Genomic DNA, 27,108 nt, shown 5'->3' with positions numbered 1-27,108 from the left:
ACATTTCTCTGATTCTGAGCAGTAAGCAAAGGCAGTCTTAAAACTCAGGTTATCTTCTAGAGAAGACAGAATTTAACTTCGATAAAATCTAAAAGGTCCAAATATATGGGTCCAAAAATAATGACATGAAATTAACAAGGAATCATAAAATCACTTACATAAATATAAAATGTTGAAGAAAAACATATTTGACAGAATTATTTGTGGAAAGAAGATGAAGAAAGTTTAATAAGAAACTGTAGGTTCAGTGGGAATCAACAGTGTGATGTATCAGCCTTTAAGAAGCTCACATAGGTGCCAGCTCAGTGGCATAGTGGTTAAGTTCACGCACTCCGCTTTTGCAGCCTGTGGTTTGTGGGTTTGGATCCTGGTCATGGACCTACACACCACTCATCAAGCCATGCTGTGGTGGCATTCCACATGCAAAATGCAGGAGGATTGGCACGGAGGTTAGCTCAGGGATAATCTTCCTCAAACAAAAAGAGGAAGATTGGCAACAGATGTTAGCTCAGTCTTCCTCACCAAAAAAAAAAAAGCTAACGTAGTTTCAAGCTGAAGTACAGTACACTCGTGCCGCATAATGAGGTTTCAGTCAACAACAGATCGCATATACGACGGTGGTCCCATAAGATTAGCACCATATAGCCTAAGTGTGTAGTAAGCTATACTATACCATCTAGGTTTGTATAAATACACTCTATGATGTTCCCACAATGACGAAATCGCCTAACAACACATTTCTCAGAACATTTCCCTGCCTTTAAGCGATGTATGACTATAACAGAAGTGTATCATCAAACAAGAGGGAAAAAATGGTGACAGTTCTAGGCAACACATTTTCAGACATGCATTGACAAAATAGAATAAGTTCAGAAGGAAGTAAGTGTCCTGTATTAGGAGGAGCCTAAAAAAACATGTCTTGTGAAAAGTAAAGGAATTAGGTCTGGTTAGTTTGGAAGAATTTTGAAATTTTTGAAATAATATCACACAGAAAGAAGAGCAGGCTTGTATGTTTGCGTCAGGAAGCCAGTTTGCAATTAATGGGTAAAAGTTAGAAAAATGTAGAATATAGCTCAACAAGCTTTCCAACAACGGTGGAAAGTTGTTGGTGTTTTTGGTGGAAAATTGGTGCTGTCCAATGTGTATAAAGTTGTCATGGAAAATAATGTATTTACCCAGCAATACAAGTATATAAATAGAGACTTTTATATACTATATATCTAGAAGAAGGACTTTCTGGTGATTGGAATAATGAACTAAATGGGCTATCTTTCCTCATCTGCAAAAATTTTGATTCAGTATATATGTTTGCTGTGCAGTGTAGTTTTCTGGCAAGTAAAGCATTATTCCTGGGAATAAGCCTACCACAAGCTGTTCATTTTAAACATGTCTATCAATCCCTGTATAAGTGTCCAGTATTAAGGAGTGCTATATCATTATCTTTAAGTAAGTCATCATCAGGTAATAAAAAAGTGAAGAAACAATTAAAATTTAACAAGTTGAGAGAAATTTAACAATGCAGTTGGAAGTTTTCATAATTTTAAAAACTCGTTAAATACAACTCTTCATGTAGTAAGACAAATTAGGTAATATATGAAAGTAGAAAACAATTTTTACTATTCTTTACTGTTATTATTAAGTAAAACTGTAGAGTGAATGATAATTTATTAGTTTAAAGCATAGAAAATAAATTTGTAGTTTAAGAAATTTTTAAAAATTTCTCCTATACCAGGCTATATAGAACATGGATTACATGGATATTTGGCCTTTTTTCCTCATGTTTCATTTTAAAATCTTTCTGGGAAAAATTCATCTGGAAAGAACAAGCAGCAAATATTCATAGTAATTCAGCTATAACAAAAACACTGATTTTGCTGTATAAAGAGGACAGTAGTTAGAACACAGGGGTCTCTATCGCATATTATTCCTTTTCACAGGCAGCCCTATTTGCCGTCCTTTTCCAGATAGCTTGTCCCTTAAAGAATTAAACTAGATTTGGGAAAGAAAAAGTGCCAATTCCAACATGCACATACTTTCTTTTTATATTACATTATCTTGATACAAGGAATTTTTTTACTTAGAACTCATACTACCGAAAAAAGTTAAATACCATGTTAGTTAAGAAGCAGACCTGGTTGAAATACTAGCTCTGCCACATCATAAGTATGTGACTTGGGCAAACTTTTAAACCTCTCTGATTCTTCATTTCCTCATCTGTAAAATGAGGATGATAATAATTGGGATTGTTGGGAGAGTTAACTGAGATAGCAGTGACCATAAGTTATCTGCTGATGTCATTATCTTTATCATCATATATATATTAGGTACTTTTTATTGGCTCGTACTGACCCGGATCCTAAGGCTCCTCCGAATAAAGCCTTTACTGGATTTATTGTGGAAGCAGATACTCCAGGAGTGCAGATTGGAAGAAAGGTAAAGTGTATATTTATCAGTAATGAAGGCCTCAAGTATTATTTTAACTAAATTTAAGTAAATTTCAAAATTACTATTTCAGTTTCTTTTATTGAAAACATTTTGTATTGAAATAAAAATAAAGTTGTATTTTCATGTTATCAGGTGAAATAGTCTATATATTGCTGAAGATTTTAAGTTGAGAATAGTCATTTCAAGTCATTATTTGAAAGAGTGGCCATTCATGGTGCCAGTCCATGGGGAATGCTAATAACAGCAGTGAGGGATAATGAAGCAGAAATCAAACTATCATTCATATGGCCTGCCCAATAGTAGAGTTTTAGGTATATCAAAAGACTATTCCCACTCTCTTTCTTTCCTCACAGCAACCTTTCAGGTAGGATAAGTGGCATTATGCTCATTTTTTGGATTAAAACAATGTGACATAAATTGATTGCCCAAGGTCATACAACACTGAGAGAAAAATCTGCGCCTGAGAAAAGTGTGGAAATGGCAAAGGGCCTTGAATGTGGGAAGGCAAGAAAAATTTTATTTAAATAGGAAAAGATAATTTAACATATTTGAAAAGGGTTGTTATCTGAATGTGTGGAGATAATTTAGCAGTAGCCTTTGAGGTAGACTAAAGAGAAAGGAGTTTAAAATTTAACAAATCAAAGAAAGAAAGAAGTCATTAAAGTAGGCCTAGTGAGAGCTAGTAAATCATGATTTAAGATCTCTGAGAATAGGAAGAGGAGACTCAATTTTACAACTGTAAAACTCTTTTTTTGCAAAATGGATTTGTAAAAAAGAAAACCTATTAATGACCAAATGATGTCTATATCTAAGGCAGAGGAGGAGGAATTATGGAAGTTAGTTAAGAATTACTAAAGGTTGCATAAATACATTTTCTTCCTCCCAGATGTGGAAAGGTACATTATCTGGTCGGATAATAGACTATAACAGTGGCATAACCTGAACTGGACATGCTAATTTGAATTGACCAAGTTATGCAAACTTCTAAACCAGTCCTGTGTATTTGTATAATCTTGTTTTATTAAAAGCCATGAGAATCTTTCTGTTGTACCCAAGCCTCTTTAAAATGGAAGCATGTTGCTAGAGTATATATAAGAGGGGTAACTTCTCTTTTAGGTCATAGACTATTGAAGGTGGAAGATACCCTGAAATATTTATTTCAGTCTATCTGCTGAATATAGAAATTGAGATTCAAGCAAAGTGATTTACTCAAGGTTACATACTAAGAGGTAGAATTGAGATCAGTACTAAGGTATCCTAGGAACTTGCCCAGTGCAGTGTCTGATACTATGTTATTCTATATTTTCTTTTTAAGAGTAGATATTAAAGATAGATTGCACTTTACATATAAAACTATGACAACATTGTGGTATATAACAAAATAGAAGTACTAAGAATAGTTGTGCTTCTTCCAAGCAGTTGCTTTATTTATGTTTTATTCACGTTTCCTTTTTAGGGATGGTTGCTAGAAAACTCAGGGCCAAATTTATGGCCATCTCTAGAAAGTGTAAAGGACCTAACCTAACAGCTTATACTTTTTTCAGTAATAAACCCACTTGTGATTTTATCTTGCTATTTCTAGTCTCATTTTCTTTTTTCCTAATTTTCTCAGTTATAAAAATCCCTAGGGCCGGCCCCGTGGCTTAGCAGTTGGGTGCGCGCGCTCTGCTGCTGGTGGCCCGGGTTCGGATCCCGGGCAGGCACCAACGCACCACTTCTCCTGCCATGCTGAGGCCGTGTCCCACATACAGCAACTAAAAGGATGTGCAGCTATGACATACAACTATCTACTGGGGCTTTGGGGGAAAAAAATAAATAAATTATAATAAAAAAAAAATCTCTAATTCAATAAATATTTATTACTGAGTTCATACTATCTGCTAGGCACTATTCTAGGTATAGGGGATATGCTAATGGATTAAAACAGACAAAAATCCCTGCCCTTGGGGAGCTTCCTTTCTAGTGAGACACATAATTATATTGTATATATTTAAACTTAACTCCTCCAATCTTTTTTGGAAATATGTGGACATTCTTACAAATTTGTGAAATTTGATGTTTTTCAAAAATATTTTCAGTTTAGAAATTATATGGCTTGACATATGCAAAAAAATGAAAGTAGACCCTTACCTTACACCATACACAAAAATTAACTCCAAATGGATTAAAGACTTGAATGTAAGACCTGAAACTGTGAAAGTTCTAGAAGAAAACATAGGCAGTACGCTCTTCGACATCAGTCTTAGCAACATCTTTTCAAACACCACATCTGACCGGGCAAGAGAAACAATAGAAAAAATAAACAAATGGGACTACATCAAACTAAAAAGCTTCTGCACAGCAAAGGAAACCATCAACAAAACGAAAAGACAACCTAACAATTGCGAGAAGATATTTGCAAACCATACATCTGATAAGGGCTTAATCTCCAAAATATATAAAGAACTCATGCATCTCAACAACAAAAAAACTACCAACCCAATTAAAAAATGGGCAAAAGACCTGAACAGACATTTCTCCAAAGAAGATATACAGATGGCCAACAGACACATGAAAAGATGTTCAAAATCACTAACTATCAGGGAAATGCAAATCAAAACTACAATGAGATATCACCTCACGCCCGTCAGAATGGCTATAATTAACAAGACAGGAAACAACATGTGTTGGAGAGGTTGTGGAGAGAAGGGAACTCTCATACACTGCTGGTGGGAGTGCAAACTGGTGCAGCCACTATGGAAAACAGTATGGAGATTCCTCAAAAATCAAGGATAGAACTACCATATGATCCAGCTATTCCACTGTTGGGTATTTATCCAAAGAACTTGAAAACACCAATTTGCAAAGGTACATGCACCCCTGTGTTCATTGCAGCCTTATTCACGATAGCCAAGACTTGGAAGCAACCTAAGTGCCCATCAAGGGACGAATGGATAAAAAAGCTGTGGTATATATACACAATGGAATACTACTCAGCCATAAGAAACGATGAAATCCAGCCATTTGTGACAACATGGATGGACATTGAGGGCATGATGCAAAGTGAAATAAGTCAGAGGGAGAAGGTCAAATACCGTATGATTTCCTTCATTAAGTAGTAGATAATAACAACAATAAACAAACACATAGGGACAGAGATTGGATTGGTGGTTACCAGAGGGGAAAGGGGGAGGGAGGAGGGTGAAAGGGATAATTGGGTACATGTGTGTGGTGATGGGTTGTAATTAGTATTTTGGTGGTGAACATGATGTAATCTATGCAGAAATAGAAGTACAATGATGTACACCTGAAATTTTTACAATGTTATAAACCAATGTTACTGCAATAAACAAAAAATTAAAAAAAAATTAAAAAAAAATTATATGGCTTGAAATGAGTCTAGGAAGCATTTTGGTTTTCAATGTTGTGGTGTTTGGGGTGAGTCTGGGAAACAGGATAGAGTAAACAGTGTTTTTGTAAGCAGTATTTTCTTATTATATCTGAGTGAGGGCCTAATGTACTAGAGTTTATCAACTTATAAAGACAAAATAAAGAGATGTTGCAGGGCCGGCTCGGTGGCATAGCGGTTAAGTTCGTGCGCTCCGCTTCTGTGGCCCAGGGTTTGGATCCCAGGCATGGACCTATGCACCACTCATCAAGCCATGCTGTGGCAGCGTCCCATATAAAGTAGAGGAAGATGGGCGCGGATGTTAGCCCAGGGCCAATCTTCCTCAGTGAAAAAAAGAGGAGGATTGGCAACAGATGTTAGCTCAGGGTTAATCTTCCTCACCAAAAAAAAAAAAAAAGAGAGAGATGTTGTTTCTTTCTGGGTCAAACTCTGGATTATTGTCACTACTTCTTCAAACCTGGAAGCAGAGTATTAATATTAAAGCAAGCAAATTAAAGAATTCGTTTATTGTTACTCCCTGTTCCCATTGCCCCTGCTTCTCAGCCTGCTTATTAAAAACAAGATCAAAAAAATTCTTTTCCTTAAGGAGAGAGGTCACATTGTTTGCAGCTTCCTCTCAAATAATTCAGCAAATAATGCTATAGTTACACACACCCACACAGAAATAAAGCAAATGTGGCAAAATGTTGACAATTGGTGAATCTGGGTCAAGAGTATATAGGTATTTTCAAATACCTATACATGAGTGTTTACAGCAGCTTTACTTAAGATTACTAACAACTGGGGAGGGGGGGAAATGTCCATCAACCAGTGAATGGATAATGGATATATGGTATATCCATATAGTGGAATACTGCTCACCAGTAAAAGAAATGAATTACTGATCAATAGCAACATGGATGACTCAAAAGTACTGTGCTAAGTGAAAAGTGATACACAAAAGACTGACCTTTTTATTCCATGTATATGACATTCTGGAAAAGGAAAAACTATATGGACAGAAATCAGATCAGTAGTTGGTTGGGGCTGGAAGCAGAGTCAGAGAATTGACTACAGAGAAGTAACAAGGGAACTTTTTGAGGTGCCGAAATATTCTGTATCTTGATTGGAGCAGTGCTTACACACATACACATTTGTCAAAACTATTAGAAATGTATATGTAAAAAGGGTAAGTTTTTCTGTATGTAAATTCTACCTCAGTAAACCTAATTTTGAAAAAGTGAGGGAAAAACAGAAATTCAACTTTCACCCCTTAACATTACTTTGCTAGCTCTGTTAGTTAAGCTAAAATTAAACGTCCCAAATCAGATTATGTTTGCTAAATGTTTTTTCCTGACATGGTAAAAAAAGATAGGCTTCAAACATATAATGAAATTTGTCTTTGTAGGTAGTATGTACAGGAAGACATTTAGACTAATGTTGGTTTCCAAGTTTGTGAAACATTGTTTTTAGACTAGGGGTTGACAAATTCTTTTGGTAAAGATCCAAATTGTAAATATTTTAGACTTTGAGGGCCATATGGTCTCTGTCACAACTACTTATTTCTGCCATTGTAGCAAGAAAGTAGCCATAGACGATATGTAAAAGAATACATGTGACTGTATTCCAATAAAGCTTTCTTTACAAAACAGGCATTGCAGGCCATAGTTTGTCGACCTCTGTTTTAGACAATTGCAGAGTCATAAAACAGTGTTAAAGAAAAAATTCATGCTAGCTCAAAATGTTCCTTAATATATATCATTTTCCTTATTAGGAGTTAAATATGGGCCAGCGATGTTCAGATACAAGAGGAATTGTCTTTGAAGATGTGAAAGTGCCTAAAGAAAATGTTTTACTTGGTGAGGGAGCTGGTTTCAAAATTGCAATGGGAGCTTTTGATAAAACCAGACCTCCAGTAAGTAATATGACTTGGTAATCTTTATAATCCTCTTTTATTTATTACACTGAGTGATTTTATTTTAACATTATATGCTTGGTGTATATTTCTTTTTAAATATCTGCTGCTTTTATTAAGGATGGAGAGATGCTATTTTTTTTTATTTTTTAGAATTCTTCAATTTTCTTGCTGCCTGTTAGAGAAATTATTTTAGCAAATACAAAATTACTGTAGTTGCTGCTAGATTTATGGAGAGGCAGCTCACACTTAATCATTCCTGCTGTTATGTTCTCATTTCCTCTTCCCTCACTCATTAAGAATATTTCCCCTAAGAAGCTTTCCTTTGTTAAACAGAAGGAATAACTTATCTCTAGGCTATGATCCTGTGCCTCACAAATGCCTTCCATTAACTTTTAATTCATAAATAATATAAATTTAAGTGCTTGTGCGTTCCCCCTCCCCTCATTCTCTTCTTGCCTTAACCTATAGGTCGTCTTCTCTTTGTGTAATCCTTAATTTAGAATTTTAGGCAAATGGCCATTATACTGTGTGTTTTAAAGACAACGTGAACTTTTGCTTTGTAAAATGTTCAAATACTAGGTAGCAGCTGGTGCTGTGGGACTAGCACAAAGAGCTTTGGATGAAGCTACCAAGTATGCCCTGGAGAGGAAAACTTTTGGAAAGCTACTTGTAGAGGTAATTTTAATACTGTATTTGCTTTGTTCAAATGTAAAGACATTCATTTTCATCTAAATATTTGAAAATTATCTTTTAAGTACAAACTAATTTATTTCTGCTTTGATAGCAAGAAGATAATGTGATCTATCAGGGTGGGTTTCAAGAACAGATTTTCTGTAGACTGCCACTAAGTACTATCCACTCAGGGAATTATGTTAATTAAGAAGAAAAAAAACCCAGCCAATATTAATTGAGTGCCTGTTGCGTGCCTGACACTGAGAACACATTTTAAATATATTATCTAATTCTCCCAGTACTGTCCTTATTTTGGTGGTACTAAGATCTCAATTAAAGATTAGGAAACCGAGGCTCAGAGAGATTAAATATTTGTTCAAAGTCACACAATTTTTAAGTCACAGATCCAGGACTCCATTTCATGCTCTTAATCCATGTTACTTCCCGTGTCTTCTTGAGTATTGAATACATTTTAGTACTAAAGAGTCATGTCTTCCATGAATTTCCAGGGAAATTTTTAACTCTTATCTCTTTAAATCTCGATGCTCCCCTATTATCCATATTCTCTCCTTCTGTAACTCGCTATAGGTTGTACAGTGAACACCCCCTATTTCTATCCCCACATATCAGTGGTTCTCAAACTATCTGTGGTAAAGGATAAGTTTGTTTTTAATTTCCAGTCGATTGTGGACCATTATTTTTGTAAAATAGAAGACTCACAACAATATCAAGCCGTTATAAAAGTTTCTAAATGCTTGCTCTCACTTTCTATACCATGAACCAGTAACAGTTTGTGGACTGGCACTGGTCCACAGATCAAACCTGGATTAGTACTGCTCTATGTCCCTTAAGCTTAGTGTCATCATTTATCTCTCTATGCTGTATTCTAGATAATTTTCTCAGACTGCTTTCCAGTTCTTTGATCCTGTACCTAATCTGCTACTTAATCCATCTGTTGAATTTTTTTAAATAACTTTTCATTTCTAGAATTTATATTCAGGTCTTTTTCAATTCCACCCCTTTTATGGTGTCCTAGTTTTTCAACATAGCTTCTCTTTCTCTTTTTATTTCCTTAATTATATAAAAATATTTCATTTGTAGTCACGTCCAGATTTTTTTCTGTTATCTCAAGCTCTTTAGGGTGCTAATCGTTTAGTCTATTGCATCTTCTATCTCCATTATGGCCAATTATTTCCTGTCAAATTTTGCTTGTAAGCTTATCTGCAGCAGGTATTTTTTTTTCAATGCATTTTGGAAGCATCCTAGAGATTGGCTTTTGTACTTTTATCAGGTACCCCAGAGGTTTCACCACTCTAAAAGGTTTTTTTTTTACATTAATTTCTCCACTTGGGGAGTCCTGACCCACAGAGGCTGTACACATTGATTCTAAACTTTGAGACTCATTTTTTTTTTTTAACCTCCTGGACAGAGTCCTGGGCCAGTCATAAGCTTCATTATGGCCTTCCTGCCCTGATGCAGACTTTTAGTTCCCTCTTTGGAAAGAGAAGCTCCTGTATCCGGGAGTGTTGGTTTCAGCCCCTCATCCTGTTCATGCTTATGTCCAACGCTCCTGTTCTTGTGTGTTCATTAAAACTCCAGCTCCTATCCTATTGAACCCAAATCTCAGTCTGATTTTTTTTCCTTCCCTGTGTCTTTTCTTCTCAGTTGGGATTTAAATTCCTTCTTGGAGGCACCTGGAGGTTTGTGTCTTTCCTTTGAGCTCTTTTTTTTTTTTCTTTTTTAAGCATTTCTTTGTGTTTGAGCCAGCAAGAAGGGTCTACACATTAGCTTGTTCATGTTGCCAGAACTACATATATACAGATTAGTAAAAATTTATATTACTAAATATTAGTTTAGCTTAATCATAAATAGCAACTATAAATATTATTCAGTGCAGATCTGTCATTATTTACAGGTCCTCCTCACCAAGTATCTGATGATAACTCTTAGGTCTTTTGGCTATTTTCAACTCAATATGGAATCTTCTTTTATGTTCCCTTTCTTACAGGCTCTGAAGATTCTTTTCTGTATTCTTACCATCTACACTAGGATATTTTTGCCTCATGGCCCTTATTATTAAGTATAGAAGGGTCTTAGTCTTTGCTTACTACTTACTCAAAATACAGGGTTTTATCATTTGATTTCTTCTGAAGATTTGCTTCCCTCTTAATTACTTTACAAAATGCTGGCTGCCTGTATTTTTAATTAATAGGTATAGTGGTGGGAGGCCATAATTCCCTGTCACCCCTTTGCCAGGTGCCCCCCCATCTGTGTACTCTTTGCAATTCCAATCTGCTCGAGTCTGTGTTGTCTATATATAGCATTATGAATAAGAAGAGTCACTTCATACTTGGCGTCCACATTTGAATAACTTTTTAGCCATTTCATGAGTGATACTAGGAAATATACAGTGATATATCATCACACACCTATGTTTTCATATAGAAATTTGAAGCCAAAAATGTAAAATATTTTAATTTTGTAATAGGTGTGGATATGGTATAAATATGGGAGGGAGGTAAAATGGTAAGTATATAGTATGTGTTTTTTTTATTTATTTGTGATAAAGCTTAGTTTAGTACCATCTACATTGTTTTTCTGTCTATATCCGTGGATAGTCCAGACTTACCTATGACATTCTATGTAGTCTACTTTATTTTCTTCCATTTAAAAGTAAAATATTAAATGAACACATTAGGACTTATTACTTTCTTTTAGAAAACTATGTTGCATTATACCTGCCTTTTTTTCCCTCACTTCCAGAATAACCAGCCTTTGCATAGTTCTTAGTTATTTCTCATTCTATTTCTACCATTTCTGTTTATTATTCTTACTTTCTGAGTGCTCTGGCTGTATTTTATGCTGGAGGCATATGACACCAGTACTTTCTGACTCAGTGATCATTTTATGTCCTGACTTCATAAAGCATCCAGCAAGAGTATTTTTTCCATACAGTCCAAAATGATAAAAGTATCCTGTACTATAATTGTTTTTTCTTAGTAATATGGTGAGTATGTTTTTAATTACAGGATCCCTCACCATTAGTCTTCTTTTTTCTAGGCTAAACAAAGGAAATACTAAGGGGCTGATTTATATACAGCTTTGGTCTATTATCTCCAAAAAGGAAGAATAGAGAGGGTTTTTTTTCCTTTGGTTTTGTTTCGCTTTAAGAGACAGTATAGAGTGGTACTCTAATCACAGCTCTCCCATTCACTACCATGTTGATTATTATTGTTATCCTCGCGTCTCTTTAAGTGAATGCTATGTACGTTACTTATCCTCATATTGCTTAACTTGATGTGGTATAGAAAGCAGCCGAAAACAGAGGATGGTGCTTTTCCTTACCCATGAGTAAAAGTAAGAACACTGATAACAGATTACTGGATGGTAAAACCTCTTAATGGCAATAATTGTCTCCTCCTTTGTCTTGTCAAAATCCTCCGTTTGGGTGAAGCTGGAGTGGTGTGGGATGGTATTAAAGAATCTGTTAAGAATAACTTCCATTTGTATTTGTTATTATTGCTTATTAGCAATAACTTTTCCCTATGATTTCGAGTTCTTGATAGGAAAATGGATGAGGCGACAAATGTTATTTGAGACTTCGGACTGAAATAAGATATACTTATGAAGAAATCTCCCTCTTCCTTAACTATTTTATGTTCAAAATTCTTCTAGTGTCTTCTCATCACACTCAGATTAAAATCCAGAGTCCTTACAGTGGTCTTCTGTCGGCCACCCGGCCTTTTGCTGTTGTCTGTACCTTTACTCTTCCTCCCAAATATCCACTTCCTCATTCATTTGACTAAAGAATCACCCTATGAAAAAAATAACACCTCCAACACTCTATATACTAATCCTGCTTCTTTTTCTTCATAGCTCTTATCACTACTCAACATTATATCACGTATGTGTTCGTTTATTGTCTCTCCTTACTCTCTCACTGGAATGCATGTGCCATATAAGCAGTGAATTTCTGTTTATTTATTTATTTATCTTTTAGATATACTCCCACGTGTGCAGTATGACATGTAATTTCAGCATTATATAGAAACAAACAAATATAGAAACAACCAAAATGTTGATCATCCATACATTGGAATACTTTGCAGCTATAGAAAAGTATAATGAAGTTCTTGGGGCTGGCCCGATGGCGTAGTGGTTAAGTTCACACACTCTGCTTTGGCGGCCCCAGGTTCGCAAGTTCAGATCCTGGGCGTGGACCTACACACCACTCATCAAACTATGCTGTGGCGGCGTCCCACATACAAAATAGAGGAAGATGGGCACAGATGTTAGCTCAGGGATAATCTTCCTCAGCAAAAAGAGGAAGATTGGCAACAGATGTTAGATCAGGTCCAATCTTCCTCACACACACACAAAAAAAGTATAAAGAAGTTCTTTATGTACAGTCAGCCCTCTGTATCCACAGGTTCCCCATCTGCAGATTCAACTAACCATGGATCGAAAGGCCTATGATGGTTACATCTGTACTGAACATGTACAGACTTGTTTTTCTTGTCATTATTCCCCAATCAGTACAGTATAACAACTATTTACATAGCATTCACATTGTATTAGGTATTATAATTAATCTAGAGATGATTTAAAGAATATGAGAGGATGTGCATAGGTTATATGCAAATACTATGCCATTTTATATAAGGGCCCTGAGCATCCTCAGATTTTGGTATCCTTGAGGTGGGGGATGGGGGGACCAAGGGTGCAGGGGTACTGGAACCAATCCCTCGCAGATACCGAGGGATGACTGTATTGATATAGAAAGTGCTCCGATTTATTGATAAGTAAGAAAAGCAAAATGAAGAGCCATCAACATGGTCGGCTAACATATGTGTAAAAAAGGGAGAGACTACAGATGTATTTGCTTATATGTGTATATGATAGGATGAGAAACCAACTGTTAACCTGGTTACCTCCAGGAAGGGGAACTAAATGGGGTGGGGAAGGACAGGGATGATAGAGTGAAGTATGAGGAAAACATGAACTTCAAACTAGCAGATGTATTAACCTATTGAAAAAATATAGTGAAAACTAAAACAAAAAAAACATTTGCAAGAATCATTGGCTTAGAAGAATGAGCACAGTTCAGGCAGGTAGAAATAAGAAAGGATATTACTTTCCTTTTTCCACGTAGGAATTATTCACCTTGGTTAATAATGCCTCCTCTAAGACTTACTTACCACGCCAATCTCAAGCAACTGGTCACATTCCAAAGTAGTGTGACCAGGTTTATGTTACTAAATACAGCAAATATATGAAATTGAACAGCTCAGTTTTTTGTTTTATTTTTTGTGACCTTTGGTTCATATTAGTCCATGCACAGTCATAGAATGTGTGGTTTTTATAACCCCTTTTAGTCCTCAAAACCCATTTTGATGTTGCCTACTATACAAAGCACCTTTCTAATCATCTTAGTAGTCTTGTTTCTGAATGCCTGTAGGACTTCTTTTAATGTACATTTTACAGCATATGTTCCATTTCATGGTTGTTGTAGAATAATTTATATGATACAAGTAAAATTAAGTAATAAAACTCATCCATAATCCCATTGTCCAGAGATAATTACAGTGAACATTTTACTCTATATAGTAGTCCCCTGTTATCCACGGGGGATATGTCCCAAGACCCCCAGTGGGTGCCTGAAACCGTGGATAGTACAGGACTCTATATATACTATGTTTTTCCCTATATATACACATACCTGTGATAAATTTTAATTTATAAATTAGGCATAATAAGAGATTAACAACAATAACTAATAAGAAAATAGAACAATTACAACAATATATTGTAATAAGTTATGTGCATGTGGTCTTTCAGTCCAAATCTATTCTTGAATCTGTGTAACGGATCCCTTACTTGGAATAAATGGCTTGGTGTCACGCGTTTCTGGGGATCCCTTGCTGGAGTCTTCATATAAGCTCAGTACTTTCTGGCGCAACACGTTGCACCATCAATCAGAACCTGTTTTCTGTTCATGTCTTCTACCCACAAATTGAATGCCTTTTCCATCTTAACTAAGTGCTTATCATGCACTGTGGCGATAACTGTTGGAGTCTGAGGTGCAACAGCAAACACAGCACCACTTTCTTTTTCCTTCTCCACAATGTCATAGAAGATTCATTCTTACCATATATCTTAGAAACTTCAGCATACAATTTTGTTCTTTCGTTAAGTTGATAACTTTCACCTTTTCACTTAAAGGAAGCACTTCATGGCTTTCTTTGGCAGATCCGAATTGTCAGCATCACTACTCTTACACTTTGGGGCCATTATTAAGTAAAATAGGGTTATTTGAATACAAGCACTGCAGTTGATGGACAGTTGATCTGATAGCCCAGATGGCTACTAAGCAACTAATGGGAAGGTAGTGTATACAGCATGGGTATGCTGGACAAAGGTGATTCACTTCCCAGCGGGAGAGATCGGGAAGGCCCAAGATTTCACCATGCTACTCAGATTGGTGCCCAATTTAAAATGTATGAATTGTTTATTACTGGAATTTTCCTTTTAATATTTTCAGACTACAGTTGACCGTGGGTAACTGAAACCGCGGAAAGCAAAACCAGGGGGGACTACTGTAAGGGGGAGGAATATACAGTGAACATATTTCCATCCTGTAACATGTCTTGGCCATGTAACTCATAGAACATTGACTATCTCTAATTGAAAGTACTTCTCTTATGTCTGTTTGATTATGAAGCTCTAGAGGATAAGAAGCATCTTTTATTTGTCCTATCATGGTACTCACTTTCCCCTGTCAGCATCTGATAACAGTGCCACATTATTTTTCACTGTCTGTAGCAATTTTCTTTAAAAAGTCTCAGCAGACACTCAGAAGGATACATAAAATTTTTGTGGTATTTTTGCCAAAAATGCATAACCTCATTCCAGTCCTGAGAAAACATTGGACAAAACCAAACTGAGGGATATTATACAAAAAATAATGAGCCAGTAGTCTTCAAAAGTGCCAAGGTCATGAAAGACAAGGAAAGACTGAGGAATGCTGACAGCCTGGGAAATAACAACTAAATTCAATTGGAATTCTGGATGGGATCCTTCAAGAGAAAAAGGACATTGGTGGAAAACGTGGCCAAATGTGAATGAAGGTCTAGCGTAGTTGATACTACTATACAATGTTAATGTCCTGTCCTTGATCATTATACTATGGTTTTGTAATATGTTAACATTGGAGAAAGCAGAGTGTAACTTTTTAATTCTGAAATTAGTTTTAAAAAAGTTCCAGAGAAAAACTTTTAAATTAGTCAATAGATATCATTAAACTTTTTTCTTTTTAATTCCAGCACCAAGGAATAGCATTTTTGCTGGCTGAAATGGCAATGAAAGTTGAACTAGCTAGACTGAGTTACCAGAGAGCAGCTTGGGAGATTGATTGTGGTCGCCGCAATACCTATTATGCCTCTATTGCAAAGGCATTTGCTGGAGATATTGCAAATCAGTTAGCTACTGATGCTGTGCAGATTTTCGGAGGCAATGGATTTAATACAGAATATCCTGTAGAAAAACTAATGAGGGATGCCAAGATCTTTCAGGTAAGGTTAAAAAATGATTTTTGTTGTTTTTTAGGCAATAGAATATTGCTAACTGACTGAGTTGATTCTGATTATTTAGGGATTTTATGTCACTAGTAATGATAAATGACTATCATCAATGGCTGTGAGGCAAAGTTTTTAGAACTAATTAACAGAAAGAATAATGTTACCTTTAAGTATATACCTTAAGAGAGAATAGGCTAACAAAGTAAATGGTATAGATGTGTACAGTATGTCTGGATCAGCCGCCTTTGAGTCTTCACACCCTAGCTAATCATAACCCACTCTTTGCTCTCCTAAAAGTATGCATAGCATTTAAAATTAATTAAATTATTTTGTTTTGAATCTTGCCAGGCAACTCTTGGATTGAAACCGTATTTGGGAGTAAAAAACCAACATGAGGAGAATGATATAGATACCTCTGTCTTCTAAATTAAATTGGTGGTTAAAAAACCTTAGAGATAGGAGTAATTTAGTAAATAAGATTAAAATGCACATGTTCTCCACATGTAGCTTAAGTAATTATAACCCATGCTCCTCAATATCTCTTCCCTTGTTTCCCTCTACCCCTAACAAATTATTTGACAAATCTACTCATTTGAAATTGAAAAGTAGAGGGGCCGGCCCCATGGCTTAGCAATTAAGTGCACGCGCTCCGCTACTGGCGGCCCGGGTTTATATCCCGGGCGCGCACCGACGCACCGCTTCTCCGGCCATGCTGAGGCGGTATCCCACATACAACAACTAGAAGGATGTGCAACTATGACATACAACTATCTACCGGGGCTTTGGGGAAAAAAAGGAGGAGGATTGGCAATAGATGTTAGCTCAGAGCTGGTCTTCCTCAGCAAAAAGAGGAGGATTGGCATGGATGTTAGCTCAGGGCTGATCTTCCTCACCAAAAAAAAAAAAAAAATGAAATTGAAAGGTAGAATCAGAGAATTCTAGAGTGAGAGGGAAATTTAGACATAGTGCAGCCCCTCAATTTAGACATGAAGAAACTGAGGACCAGACTTTGTGTTTTATCCAAAGTTACAGGTTTATCTAGTGGTACTCTCCCTCTCCTAAAGTCTGTAATTATTCATATTAGTATTATAAACCATTTAACTTTTCTCTCCCATCTGAGAAGATGAACTAACAAATCGCTAGGGTTAGAAGTTTAAAAGTGAGGGCTGGCTACTGGGAATATCTAAGTGAATAAAATCAAATCCATCCAGCATCTTTTTCCTTAGGCAGCAAGAGAAAAAAATCAGGTTTAAGAGTAAGAATAGAAAATGACTGAAGGTGACAACTAGCTAAAAACAGTTCAGAAAAGTTGGGTAATATTTTAACAACATTAAACTTTAGATTTCACAAACTTTCTGAAATGTTAATATCCTTTCAATTTTTAAGACTCTCCTCCAAAATTTTGGTAAATGATTTTTTATAATAATTTAAACTAATCTTTAGAGAATTATATATTTTCATGGGTTTCACAAAATCAGGTTTTGGAATCACTGTAGACCACAGACCCTATACAGTCATGCATCACTTAACAATGGGGTTATGTTCTGAGAAATGTATTGTTAGGCGAGTTCTTCATTTTGTAAACGTCAAAGAGTATACTTACACAAACCTAGATGGTATAGCCTACTACACACTGAGGCTACATGATACTAATCTTTTGGGACCACCATCGTACATGTGGTCTGTTGTTGACCGAAACGTTGTTATGTAGCACATGACTATATGGTTTGATTCAGTTTGGTATTACAGTGGACCTTATTATACTACTGTCCAAAATGTTAAGTAAATTGAAATATTTATGTACAGAAGATATTTAACATGTATATTTTTTTCTTACAGATTTATGAAGGTACAGCACAAATTCAAAGGGTTATTATAGCCCGTGAACACATTGGCAAGTATAAAAATTACTAAGATTGCTATAGAAACATGATTAATTGTTGAGTAGTTAGAACATGATCCACTATTTAAGCTCCACAAAAGAGAAAGGGCTCTAAGGTTTTTTTCAAGTGAAAATTTAAAATAAGTACTCTTACTCTAAACCTATGCAACTGATTCTAACAGTTTTCTACTTTTGTTTAACTTTATGACTTGCCTTTTCTAAAATAGTTTTGGTTTCATTAAAATTAAGTGTTAGGGCCGGCCCCGTGGCTTGGTGGTTAAGTGAGCGCGCTCCACTGCTGGCGACCCGGGTTCGGATCCCGGGCGCGCACCGACGCGCTGCTTCTCCGGCCATGCTGAGGCCGCGTCCCACATACAGCAACTGGAAGGATGTGCAGCTATGACACACAACTATCTACTGGGGCTTTGGGGGGAAAAATAAATAAATAAAATCTTTAAAAAAAAAAAAAAAAATTAAGTGTTATCCTTAGTACCACTGTACTTGAATTACATTAACCTATAAAAATACATTTGTTTTGTTATTTCGACCACTTAAATAAATTCCTTGGGATTACAGTATTTTTCCAACGACAGAAAAGCAGGCTTATAACAATATTCAGAGTGTTCTAAAATTTACATTGAGAAAATATTGTAGGATTTAGATGCCATCAAATAACTTGCCAGTGACTTGAAGACAATGGTATTGTATTAGAGGAGTTCATTTTACTACAATTTGGAAAGCATTTGTTTTCAGTTTGGTACAGTAATAGTAAAAAATTTGATATTCATATTCTTCCATTATACAATGACCAGAAGTTACTTGAAAATCTTGTTTAATTCTGAGCCTGCATTTGATTTGCCTTGTTTAATATAAATCAATAAAATTTGCCTTAAATTATTTTTATATGACTCTGTTGTTCTCTGGGTAGCCTTTGGTCTGTTGTACACAGTATCATTTCATGTACATACATTCTAAAAAGAAACTTAAATAAAATTGTCTGTTCAATGCTTATTGGTGTATCTGTTTGTATTCTTTCCAGGGAGTTTAATTACTTCATGTAATTATACTTGATTTATTTACTATAATGGAAAAAAAGTCATGTTTTGATTTTGAACTGCATTACGTTACTTGCCTGTTTTTCATTAGATTATATTAATAGATACCTCATAAAATATAAAATAACGTAAGAACGAGAATTTGTAAATTTAATATTTCTTTGTAATTCTAAACATCAAATACTGCTAAAATATGTTATACTAAATGGTGTTTCTGACACCATTTCCTGATTTTCCAATTATGACACTAACTGGGCCTCTACAGTTCAGTCCTATTCTGACACTAACTCAGAATAGTTAGCATCAGACTCCACAGGTTCAAGGGCTCAGTCTTACAAGACTACCCTCACTTCAGACACCAGTCACAAGTCCTGGGTCCCCAGGCTACCCACACTTCTGTCAAGTTTGGCTACAAATTCAGGTATTCCCGTGACCCTGCCCTCAGGTTTGATAATTTGCTAGAATGGCTTGCAGAACTCAGGAAAAACACGTTACTTACACTTACTGGTTTATTATAAAGGATACAACTAAGGAAGAGCCAAATGGAGGAGATGTATAGGGCAAGGAAGAGGGGGGAGACAGAGTTTCACACCTTCTCCCAGTGCACCACTCTCCCAGTACCTCAATGTGTTCACCAACCTAGAAGCTCCTGAATCGCACTGTTCAAGAGTTTTTATAGAGAATCTTCAGGTCCCCTCTCTTCCCCAGTGGTCAAGGGTGGGGCTGAAAGTTCCCACCTGTATTAGTCAGGTAGGGCTGCCATAACAAAATGCCACAAACTGAGTGGCTTAAACAACAGAAATTTATTTTCCCACAGTTTTGCAGGCTAGAAGTCCAAGATGAAGGTGCCATCTGGGTTGGTTTTGGTGAGACCTCTCTTTCTGGCTTATAGACTGCCACCTTCTCAGTGTGTCGTCATATGGCCTCTTGTCTGTGGGCATGCATGGGGGGAGAGAGTGAGCTCTGGTGTCTCTTCCTCTTTTTATAAGGACACCAATCGTATTAGATTAGGGCCCTACCCTTATGACCTCATTTAACCTTAATTACCTCTCTCAAGGCCAAATACAGCCACATGGGGGAAAGTTTAGGGCTTCAACATATGAATTTTGGGGGGACACAATTCAGTCCATAACACCACCCTCTAATTACTTAGTCTTTATGGTCACTAGCCCCATCCTGAGTCTGTTTAGGGGCCCTACCCTGTCACCTTATTAGCATAAACTCAGGTGTGATCTTTTGAAAGGGGCTCAAGTTATAACAACCTATCAGGAAATTTCAAGGGTTTTAGGAGCTCAGAGCCAGAGACTGGGGACAAAGGCCAAATACATTTCCTTTTATACCACTCTAGGAAAATAAAAATCTAATCTTTTACAAAAAGTACTTAAATGACTTTTTTTCATGCTTAGTTATGAAATTGTATTTTAATGGCACAACTAGAGATTAGTAAGGAGATTTAGAGACTTCCTAATTAAATTGGATATTACATAAAAATTATAAGTTAAATAGAATATATACATTCCAAATGCAGATTTGAATTTACACAAGTCCAAAAATTCACCTACCAATTCTATACATGAAACCTCTAGACATATAAATGTATTCCAAAGCCATATGATGAGAATATTTATTAAAGTGCTCTTGATAATAAGTATTAAGCAATTATATAACTATCAATTAAGACTTTTTAGTCACAAGTAACACAAATGAACTTAAGCTACTTTAAACAAGAAAGTGAACAAATGTATTTTAAGTATCTTTAAGTGCCTCATGGATCTGAAGGCAGGAATGGAGTCAGTTTAAGGAACAGACTAGAACTGAACTAGTCTTTCGGAATCCATGAAATAGTATTTTTCTACCTCTCAACTCTACTTCTCCCTGTCATGTTTCATTCTTTGTTGTTCTGTACTCTACATTTCTCTGCTGCTTTGATCCCATGATAGAATAAGACCTAATATTTATATATTAGATTTCCCTCCATTTATATAAGCTGACTGGCTAGGGCCATTACAGCCAGGAGGGTAGGTAGAGTCATGGACTACAAACCTGATTGTTAGTTGCCTACATCTGTGAATTGATGGTCCCTGGAGAAAGCATAGTTTTATAAAAGATCTGGTATGTTTATGACAATTTTAATGAATGTTTAAGGAATCTACTAGAGTCATCAATTTGCAGAAAAGGAGACAAGATTATTCCAAGATCCCTCTGGATAAAAAAATGGCTGTTTATATGGCTTCTAGAATGACATCCATTAATTTGAATACATCACTCATGATCAAATAGTACAAAAGGTCTTTGGAGGTTAAAGATTAAATTCTACAGGCAACAGTGTTGTTTTTGTTTTTTTTTTTTAACAAGTTAAAGATTTCATTTAACTCAATGAATAAGGGAACTACTAAAATGTTAAAAATGCTATAAGGGAGAATATGAAGAACAGATATATATAGGCAGTTAGAAATGCTTAAAAGAATTTGCTAATGAATATAAACTGGTTAATAACCTATAGGACAATAAAATGTAAAGAGGTCACCTTTTCTACAGAGCAGAAATCAGTTGTAGTTTATGGTTCATTTGCATTACTCCATTTTCTACAATTTAACTTCTAACTTGACAGAGTTATAAAACAGCCTAGCCAATAGAAAGACAATCACAGGTAAATATCCCTTCAGAAAATACCCAGAGGATCCAGTAGATAATACCTAGCACTCCACTAAAACAACACTCAGTAATTCCTTTGAACCATTTCCAAGTCTTTGACAATGTTTCCTGACAGTCCCATCCTTGTGATCATAAATAATCTGCCAAGATTATTCTTGTTTACAAAAAGGCAGGTTTCTTTAGGTTTGGCCTAATTATTTACCTTGGTAAAGCAAGAGTGTCAACGAACCACGTAGGCTTCCATGAATTTCCTTTGCAAATCCAGAGACATGCAGTACTGAACAATTACTAAGGTTGCAGGATTCACTTCTGTCTGAAAGTTTTCATAGGGACACTCAAATTGGACTTTTAAAAGCTTCCATAATTTGCTATCTCAAGGCTAGGGAACCAAGCCCAAGAAACTCCACCAGATTTCTCCAGTAGTTCCTAAGAATTTGGGTGAATTTCTTTCCTCAGCATCTCCAAAACTTACTAAGGTTCCTGGCTTGCCGAGAAGGGCCTCTCCTTACTACCTGTAAATCTGGAACCCTATAAGCCAGACACCATCCCAGTTTTACTGGGACAGCTTTGTAGGCACTGACTCTACATATAAAGTCAACTTGTTTTTTAATAGTGTGCTTGTTATACCTGATTAAATGAGAATTATTCTCAGATATGACACACCAGGTATGGCCTTGGTTACACAATCAATTTGTTCAATTATATCCAGGTAAACAGGAGTAGATTCCTTTTGAATATTGCCATGAAATGTAAGGAGATTCAGCAATGTTTCTGCATTTTAGGGGCTCAGTGACAATCAGATACCATTTTAAAATTCCAGTTTACAAAAGCAGAGTCTACTAACTTGAAGGCGAGAGATAGCCAAGAATTAAAAAGGGTTTCCTAGTCTATCTGTAAAAATAGCAACTTACAACTGCATAAACAAAATTCCAAACAAGTGACCATGATTAAATTTCCCTCATCGGTTCTCTGTAATTGTTCTGCTAGATCTTGGGTCAGTGAACTGCTTTCAAGAGGCTGTCTGCCTCCAGACTAAAGAGTCAGAAATCCTGACTCAGTCCACTGGTATGGTGTGAAATTTGTCTAAGCTATGTCTTCCTGGAAGTCTGAACCCAAGAGACTATTCTTTGAAGTATCTATCAAGGGTTCAAAGCACCTGATCCTTTCCATGAGGCTCTGAGACTGACCCTTCCTGAATGCACAAACTTAGGCCTGTAGCTTATAGCAGAGCCTTCAAGCCAGCATCAGAATAAAACAGAAACTATCTGTAGATGACTGTCTTAGTTCAGTCTTTTACTGCTGTAAAAATACCACAGACTGAGTGGCTTAAACAACAAACATTTATTTCTCACAGTTCTGGAAGCTAGGAAGTCCAAGATCAAGGTGCTGGCCCTCCCCTGGGCTGTGAACTGCTAACTTCTGTATCCTCACATGGCAGAAATAGGGTGGGAGAGCTCTCTGGGGTCCCTTTTATAAGGGCACTAATCTCATTCATGAGGACTCCACCCTCATGACCTAATTACCTCCCAAAGGCCCCACCTCCTAATACCACCTCCTTGGGGATTAAGATTTTATCATACGAATTTTGGGAAACAGAAACATTCAGTCTATTGCAATGATCAAGAGTGAAGGTTGTTAATTACTATATCCAATAATATCAGAATGGAAGTGAGTAAAAATCTCTATTACAGCATAATGCATAATTATTTCACAAGAATTTAACCATTACTTTCCCTGAGGGAAACAGAAACACTGACAAAGCTCCAGGGCTTTCTCATAAAGTACACATTTTTGGACATATTTATATTAACTACATTTTACCTATACAAATTTAAGCTAAGGAAGGCTGCGTCGATCTGATTTATTTACCAACTTTTCCTATGAAGCTCTCACAGTAGTGTTGATAAATAAGAAACATGGAGCACATGAAATAAACTTCATTATTTCTAATATCTTTCTTTTTATAAGGTGAAAGAATAGATTTTTTTTTTTATTTTTCAGGATTCCCCCCCACACTCCAGGAAATTTCAAATTTACATTTAAGTGTAAAATATATCTTGAAATTTTTATTTTTCTAAATTCAAGATTTGACCTTGGGAAGGCAAAATCAAAAGAGATGTCAGAGATGATCACTTGATTAAAACAGGATTATAGGTGCCTGAGAAAGAACACTTGGTTACCTGTTTAATTAAAAGGACAATAAATAAAAATAAACACAGAAGAATGTAACATGATTATAAGGAACTTTGTTTCTCAAATGAGGAAACTTTGTTCCTTTTTTTAAAAACAAGGATATGAAAAAGTCACCGTATAGAGCACAGGAAATTTATTCTCGTCAGACAAAATCTCTGCTATCTAGGCAGAGGGTAAAGATTAACCTTTTTTTTTTTTCTTGTGAGGAAGATTGGCCCTCGGCTAACATCCGATGCCAATCCTCCCCTTTTTTCTTGAGGAAGAGTGGCCCTGAACTAACATCCGCGCCCATCTTCCTCTACTTTATATGGGATGCTGCCACAGCATGGCTTGACAAGCCGTGCGTCGGTCCACAACTGGGATCCAAATCTGTGAACCCCGGGGCACTGAAGCTGAGGGCACGAACTTAACCGCTACACCACCGGGCTGATCCCAAGATTAATCTTTTACATTGTTGGTGAAGGGATTAGTCAGTAAACCAAGGAACAAGCCCCTTAAAACTGAGTGAACTTTCCCGAAATCGTGGCACATTCCAGTGTTTTTTCAGACTCAGGTATTTCACGCCGAGGCAAATAAAATTCACTTTCCTAAGGTTTTGTCCTTCCCTATGTTTTTTCATATTCTAGAACAAACTGATACTTTGGAACAAAACTACTCTTCTTCTCTTGAAAAATAAAAAGATACATAGTTGTATTTCTCTGTGACTATTGCTCCTATTATAGTTATATGATCATCCATACTATTACAACTTAATCAAAGAAACTAACTTCTATTTCACAGAGAAAGCTGGGAGGCAGGTCATTGAGAACTGTTTGTCACACAAACATTTTAGCAGACCAGCAAGCTCATGAATATTAACACAACTTTATACAGCTATACATACCCCTTTACACTTTAAAGTGGCAGTAAGAAACATATTTAACTTGACTCAAATATATAACTTACTCCATAGCATATCAAAATAAGAAGCAAAAGTATATAAACTTAAACTTAGTAATCAGGGGCTGGCCCAGTGGTGTAGTGGTTAAGTTTGTGCACTCTGCTTTGGTGGCCCAGGGTTCGCAGGTTCAGATGCCGGGTGCGGACCTAGGCACTGATTATCAAGCCATGCTGTGACAGGCGTCCCATACACAAAGTAGAGGAAGATGGGCATGGATGTTAGCCCAGGGCCAATCTTCCTCAGCAAAAAGAGGAGGATTGGCAACAGATGTTAGCTCAGGACTAATCTTCCTCACCAAAAAAAAAATCTAAAGAAAAAAAAAAAACTTAGTTATCAATGATTCAATATTCTATCCAAGAAACAATCTAGGCATGCAATGATTATTCATTAAGTAATTCACTATCAGTCTAAGGTTTTAAATTTCCTAAAGATCTTGGAAATTATCTTTAATCTGACATAATTCAAAACATAATTACTGTTAGAATAAAAAAAGTTTGTTAGAATTATGATTCAATTTAGTGGAACCCAAATTTACTTTTTTAAAAATCTTAAACTTTATGTAGGAGTTAGGTTAGGTAATTTCACCAATAAACCAATATAAAAATTTTAGGAAATTCAGACTAGTCTCTTCATTAAAAAATAAACTGTACTTATACCAATGGTACTATACTTGTATTATACTTAACACCGACAAGCAGAGAAAAAGACATATAGCTGTTTTTTTCTTTAATCCAAATTACTAAACCTCTCTGATCTGTCCAAAGATTCATCTTAATTATGTGCATTTGAATTTTTAAAAATGTTTCTGAGCTAGCAGTTTCTATAAGAATAATTTTTTTCCTTTAAAGTCTACCTCACTCAAAATATTAGAAGTTAATTTTTAAAATTTTCTATTAATTTGGAGACTATTCCATTTATATAAGTGCTTATTTATCTCTATAAACCAATCAGAACAGACTTCCTTAATAGGCATAATCTAATTTATTAATTTATATTGTTCAGAAGTAGGAAAGTATTTCACAGGCATGCAATGAGAGGTCAAGGGCTTCCTCAATTATAAACACACAGACACACCGAGAATTTAAAAGTTTCAAATCTACAACCGTAGCCACAGGCCAAAAGTAAATTTACCAGTCCAGATCTCAAATAGCTGTTCTCCTTCTCAGTGGGCATTTATTTCTTAACTGACAGAGCTCTCACACACACAGACAAGATGAACAAACCAGATTCTCCGTCATCTTTCACCCAAGAGAGAATCGATTTCTGCCATTGACAGAGATCACCAAATGGGCCATAAAAACATAGTCTCAATCATGTCACCAATGGAAATTAACTTATGGGCCATACCTGAAGCAGAAACAAAAACAAACAGAGTATCAGTAAGGAGGGCAAAACCTACACAAATAGAGTCCAAAAAAGTTAAGGCCTTACTGCCACAAGGGAATCACTCTGAGAGCCAAGAAAAGACGTGCCTAGGCTTAAGTAGATCTCGAAGTGGTGTTCTCAAGCAATGAGGTTTACTTGGCTCTGTGAGTCCACTTGGGTATCTAGGTAAATGACTTCCAAAGCTGCTACAGTATAATTTTCAAAATAATAAAATTATGATGCATAGAAATATAAAATGAACACATCAAAAATTTTATTTAACTCATTAACCAAGGAGAGAACCAATAAGATATTAAAACCAATTTCCAGCAACCAATTTAAACCTTAAAACTTAGATGTCTCAAATATTTCTTTTTTTTTAAGCTGCTAACCTTCAAAGCCTTTTTTAGTCCATTATCAAAGGATTTTATATTTTAAATGTTTTTCATCTCCAAGATTATCTAAAAAGTTTCTTTTAAATGGCTCCAGAATTCTTCTCCTTCTGTACCTTCATCTTACCTATCCAGAGTTCCTTTTATTATTGATACTACTTGGTTAGGAAGGCCTGCAATTCTAAGACTTTAGATAAGATCTCATTTTCTTGAACTGAATCAAAAAATGGAGGGGTAAAGAAATCAGAGACGTCATAAAATACATACAAAGTAATATAATCTTACAGATGGAATATGGAGCATGTAATATTCTGCTTCTACATTTGCTATTTCAGAAATAAATGACTCACAATATTTCATTGATTCCAAAATGCATACTTTTCATATTTAACATCTCAGAAATCTGGATAAGTTTTATTTTAACAGCCATTGGCTATTTTTCTCTACATTTGTCGTCTTTGCAATTGAGATGTGTCCTTTAATTGATAGCATATTAGTTAGGTGAAATATAGTACTGCTGTCCCCTGGAAATGCTATTCCATTACATTATAAAGATGTTAAACCAGACTAGAAACAGTTTAGATGTTGAATGCTAATGCAACTATGCTCATAGATGCAGCAAGTCACAATAGGGGCTTTGAGCAAAA

At 35.9% G+C, this 27,108-nt stretch overlaps 1 protein-coding gene across 3 annotated transcripts in view; it reads left to right on the top strand.

Moving 5' to 3' along the window:
* The window catches only part of ACADM (acyl-CoA dehydrogenase medium chain), a 35,388-nt gene extending 16,516 nt beyond the window's left edge, over positions 1-18,872 (top strand). For all 3 annotated transcript variants that reach the window (XM_087448883.1, XM_087448878.1, XM_087448870.1), the window contains exons 8-12: positions 2,325-2,433; positions 7,587-7,727; positions 8,310-8,405; positions 15,725-15,973; positions 17,819-18,872. In XM_087448883.1, the coding sequence (XP_087305009.1) occupies positions 2,325-2,433; positions 7,587-7,727; positions 8,310-8,405; positions 15,725-15,973; positions 17,819-17,893 (670 nt within the window). In that variant the 3' untranslated portion in view covers positions 17,894-18,872. The remainder of the gene's footprint in view (positions 1-2,324; positions 2,434-7,586; positions 7,728-8,309; positions 8,406-15,724; positions 15,974-17,818) is intronic.
* The last annotated feature ends 8,236 nt before the right edge of the window (positions 18,873-27,108 follow it).

This window comes from Ceratotherium simum, chromosome 2, assembly GCF_057802395.1.
Source record: "Ceratotherium simum simum isolate JZ-2026a chromosome 2, ASM5780239v1, whole genome shotgun sequence".
Lineage (NCBI taxonomy): Eukaryota > Metazoa > Chordata > Mammalia > Perissodactyla > Rhinocerotidae > Ceratotherium > Ceratotherium simum.
Note: the sequence above shows the minus strand (reverse complement) of the source record. Positions and strands in the feature narration are given on the sequence as shown.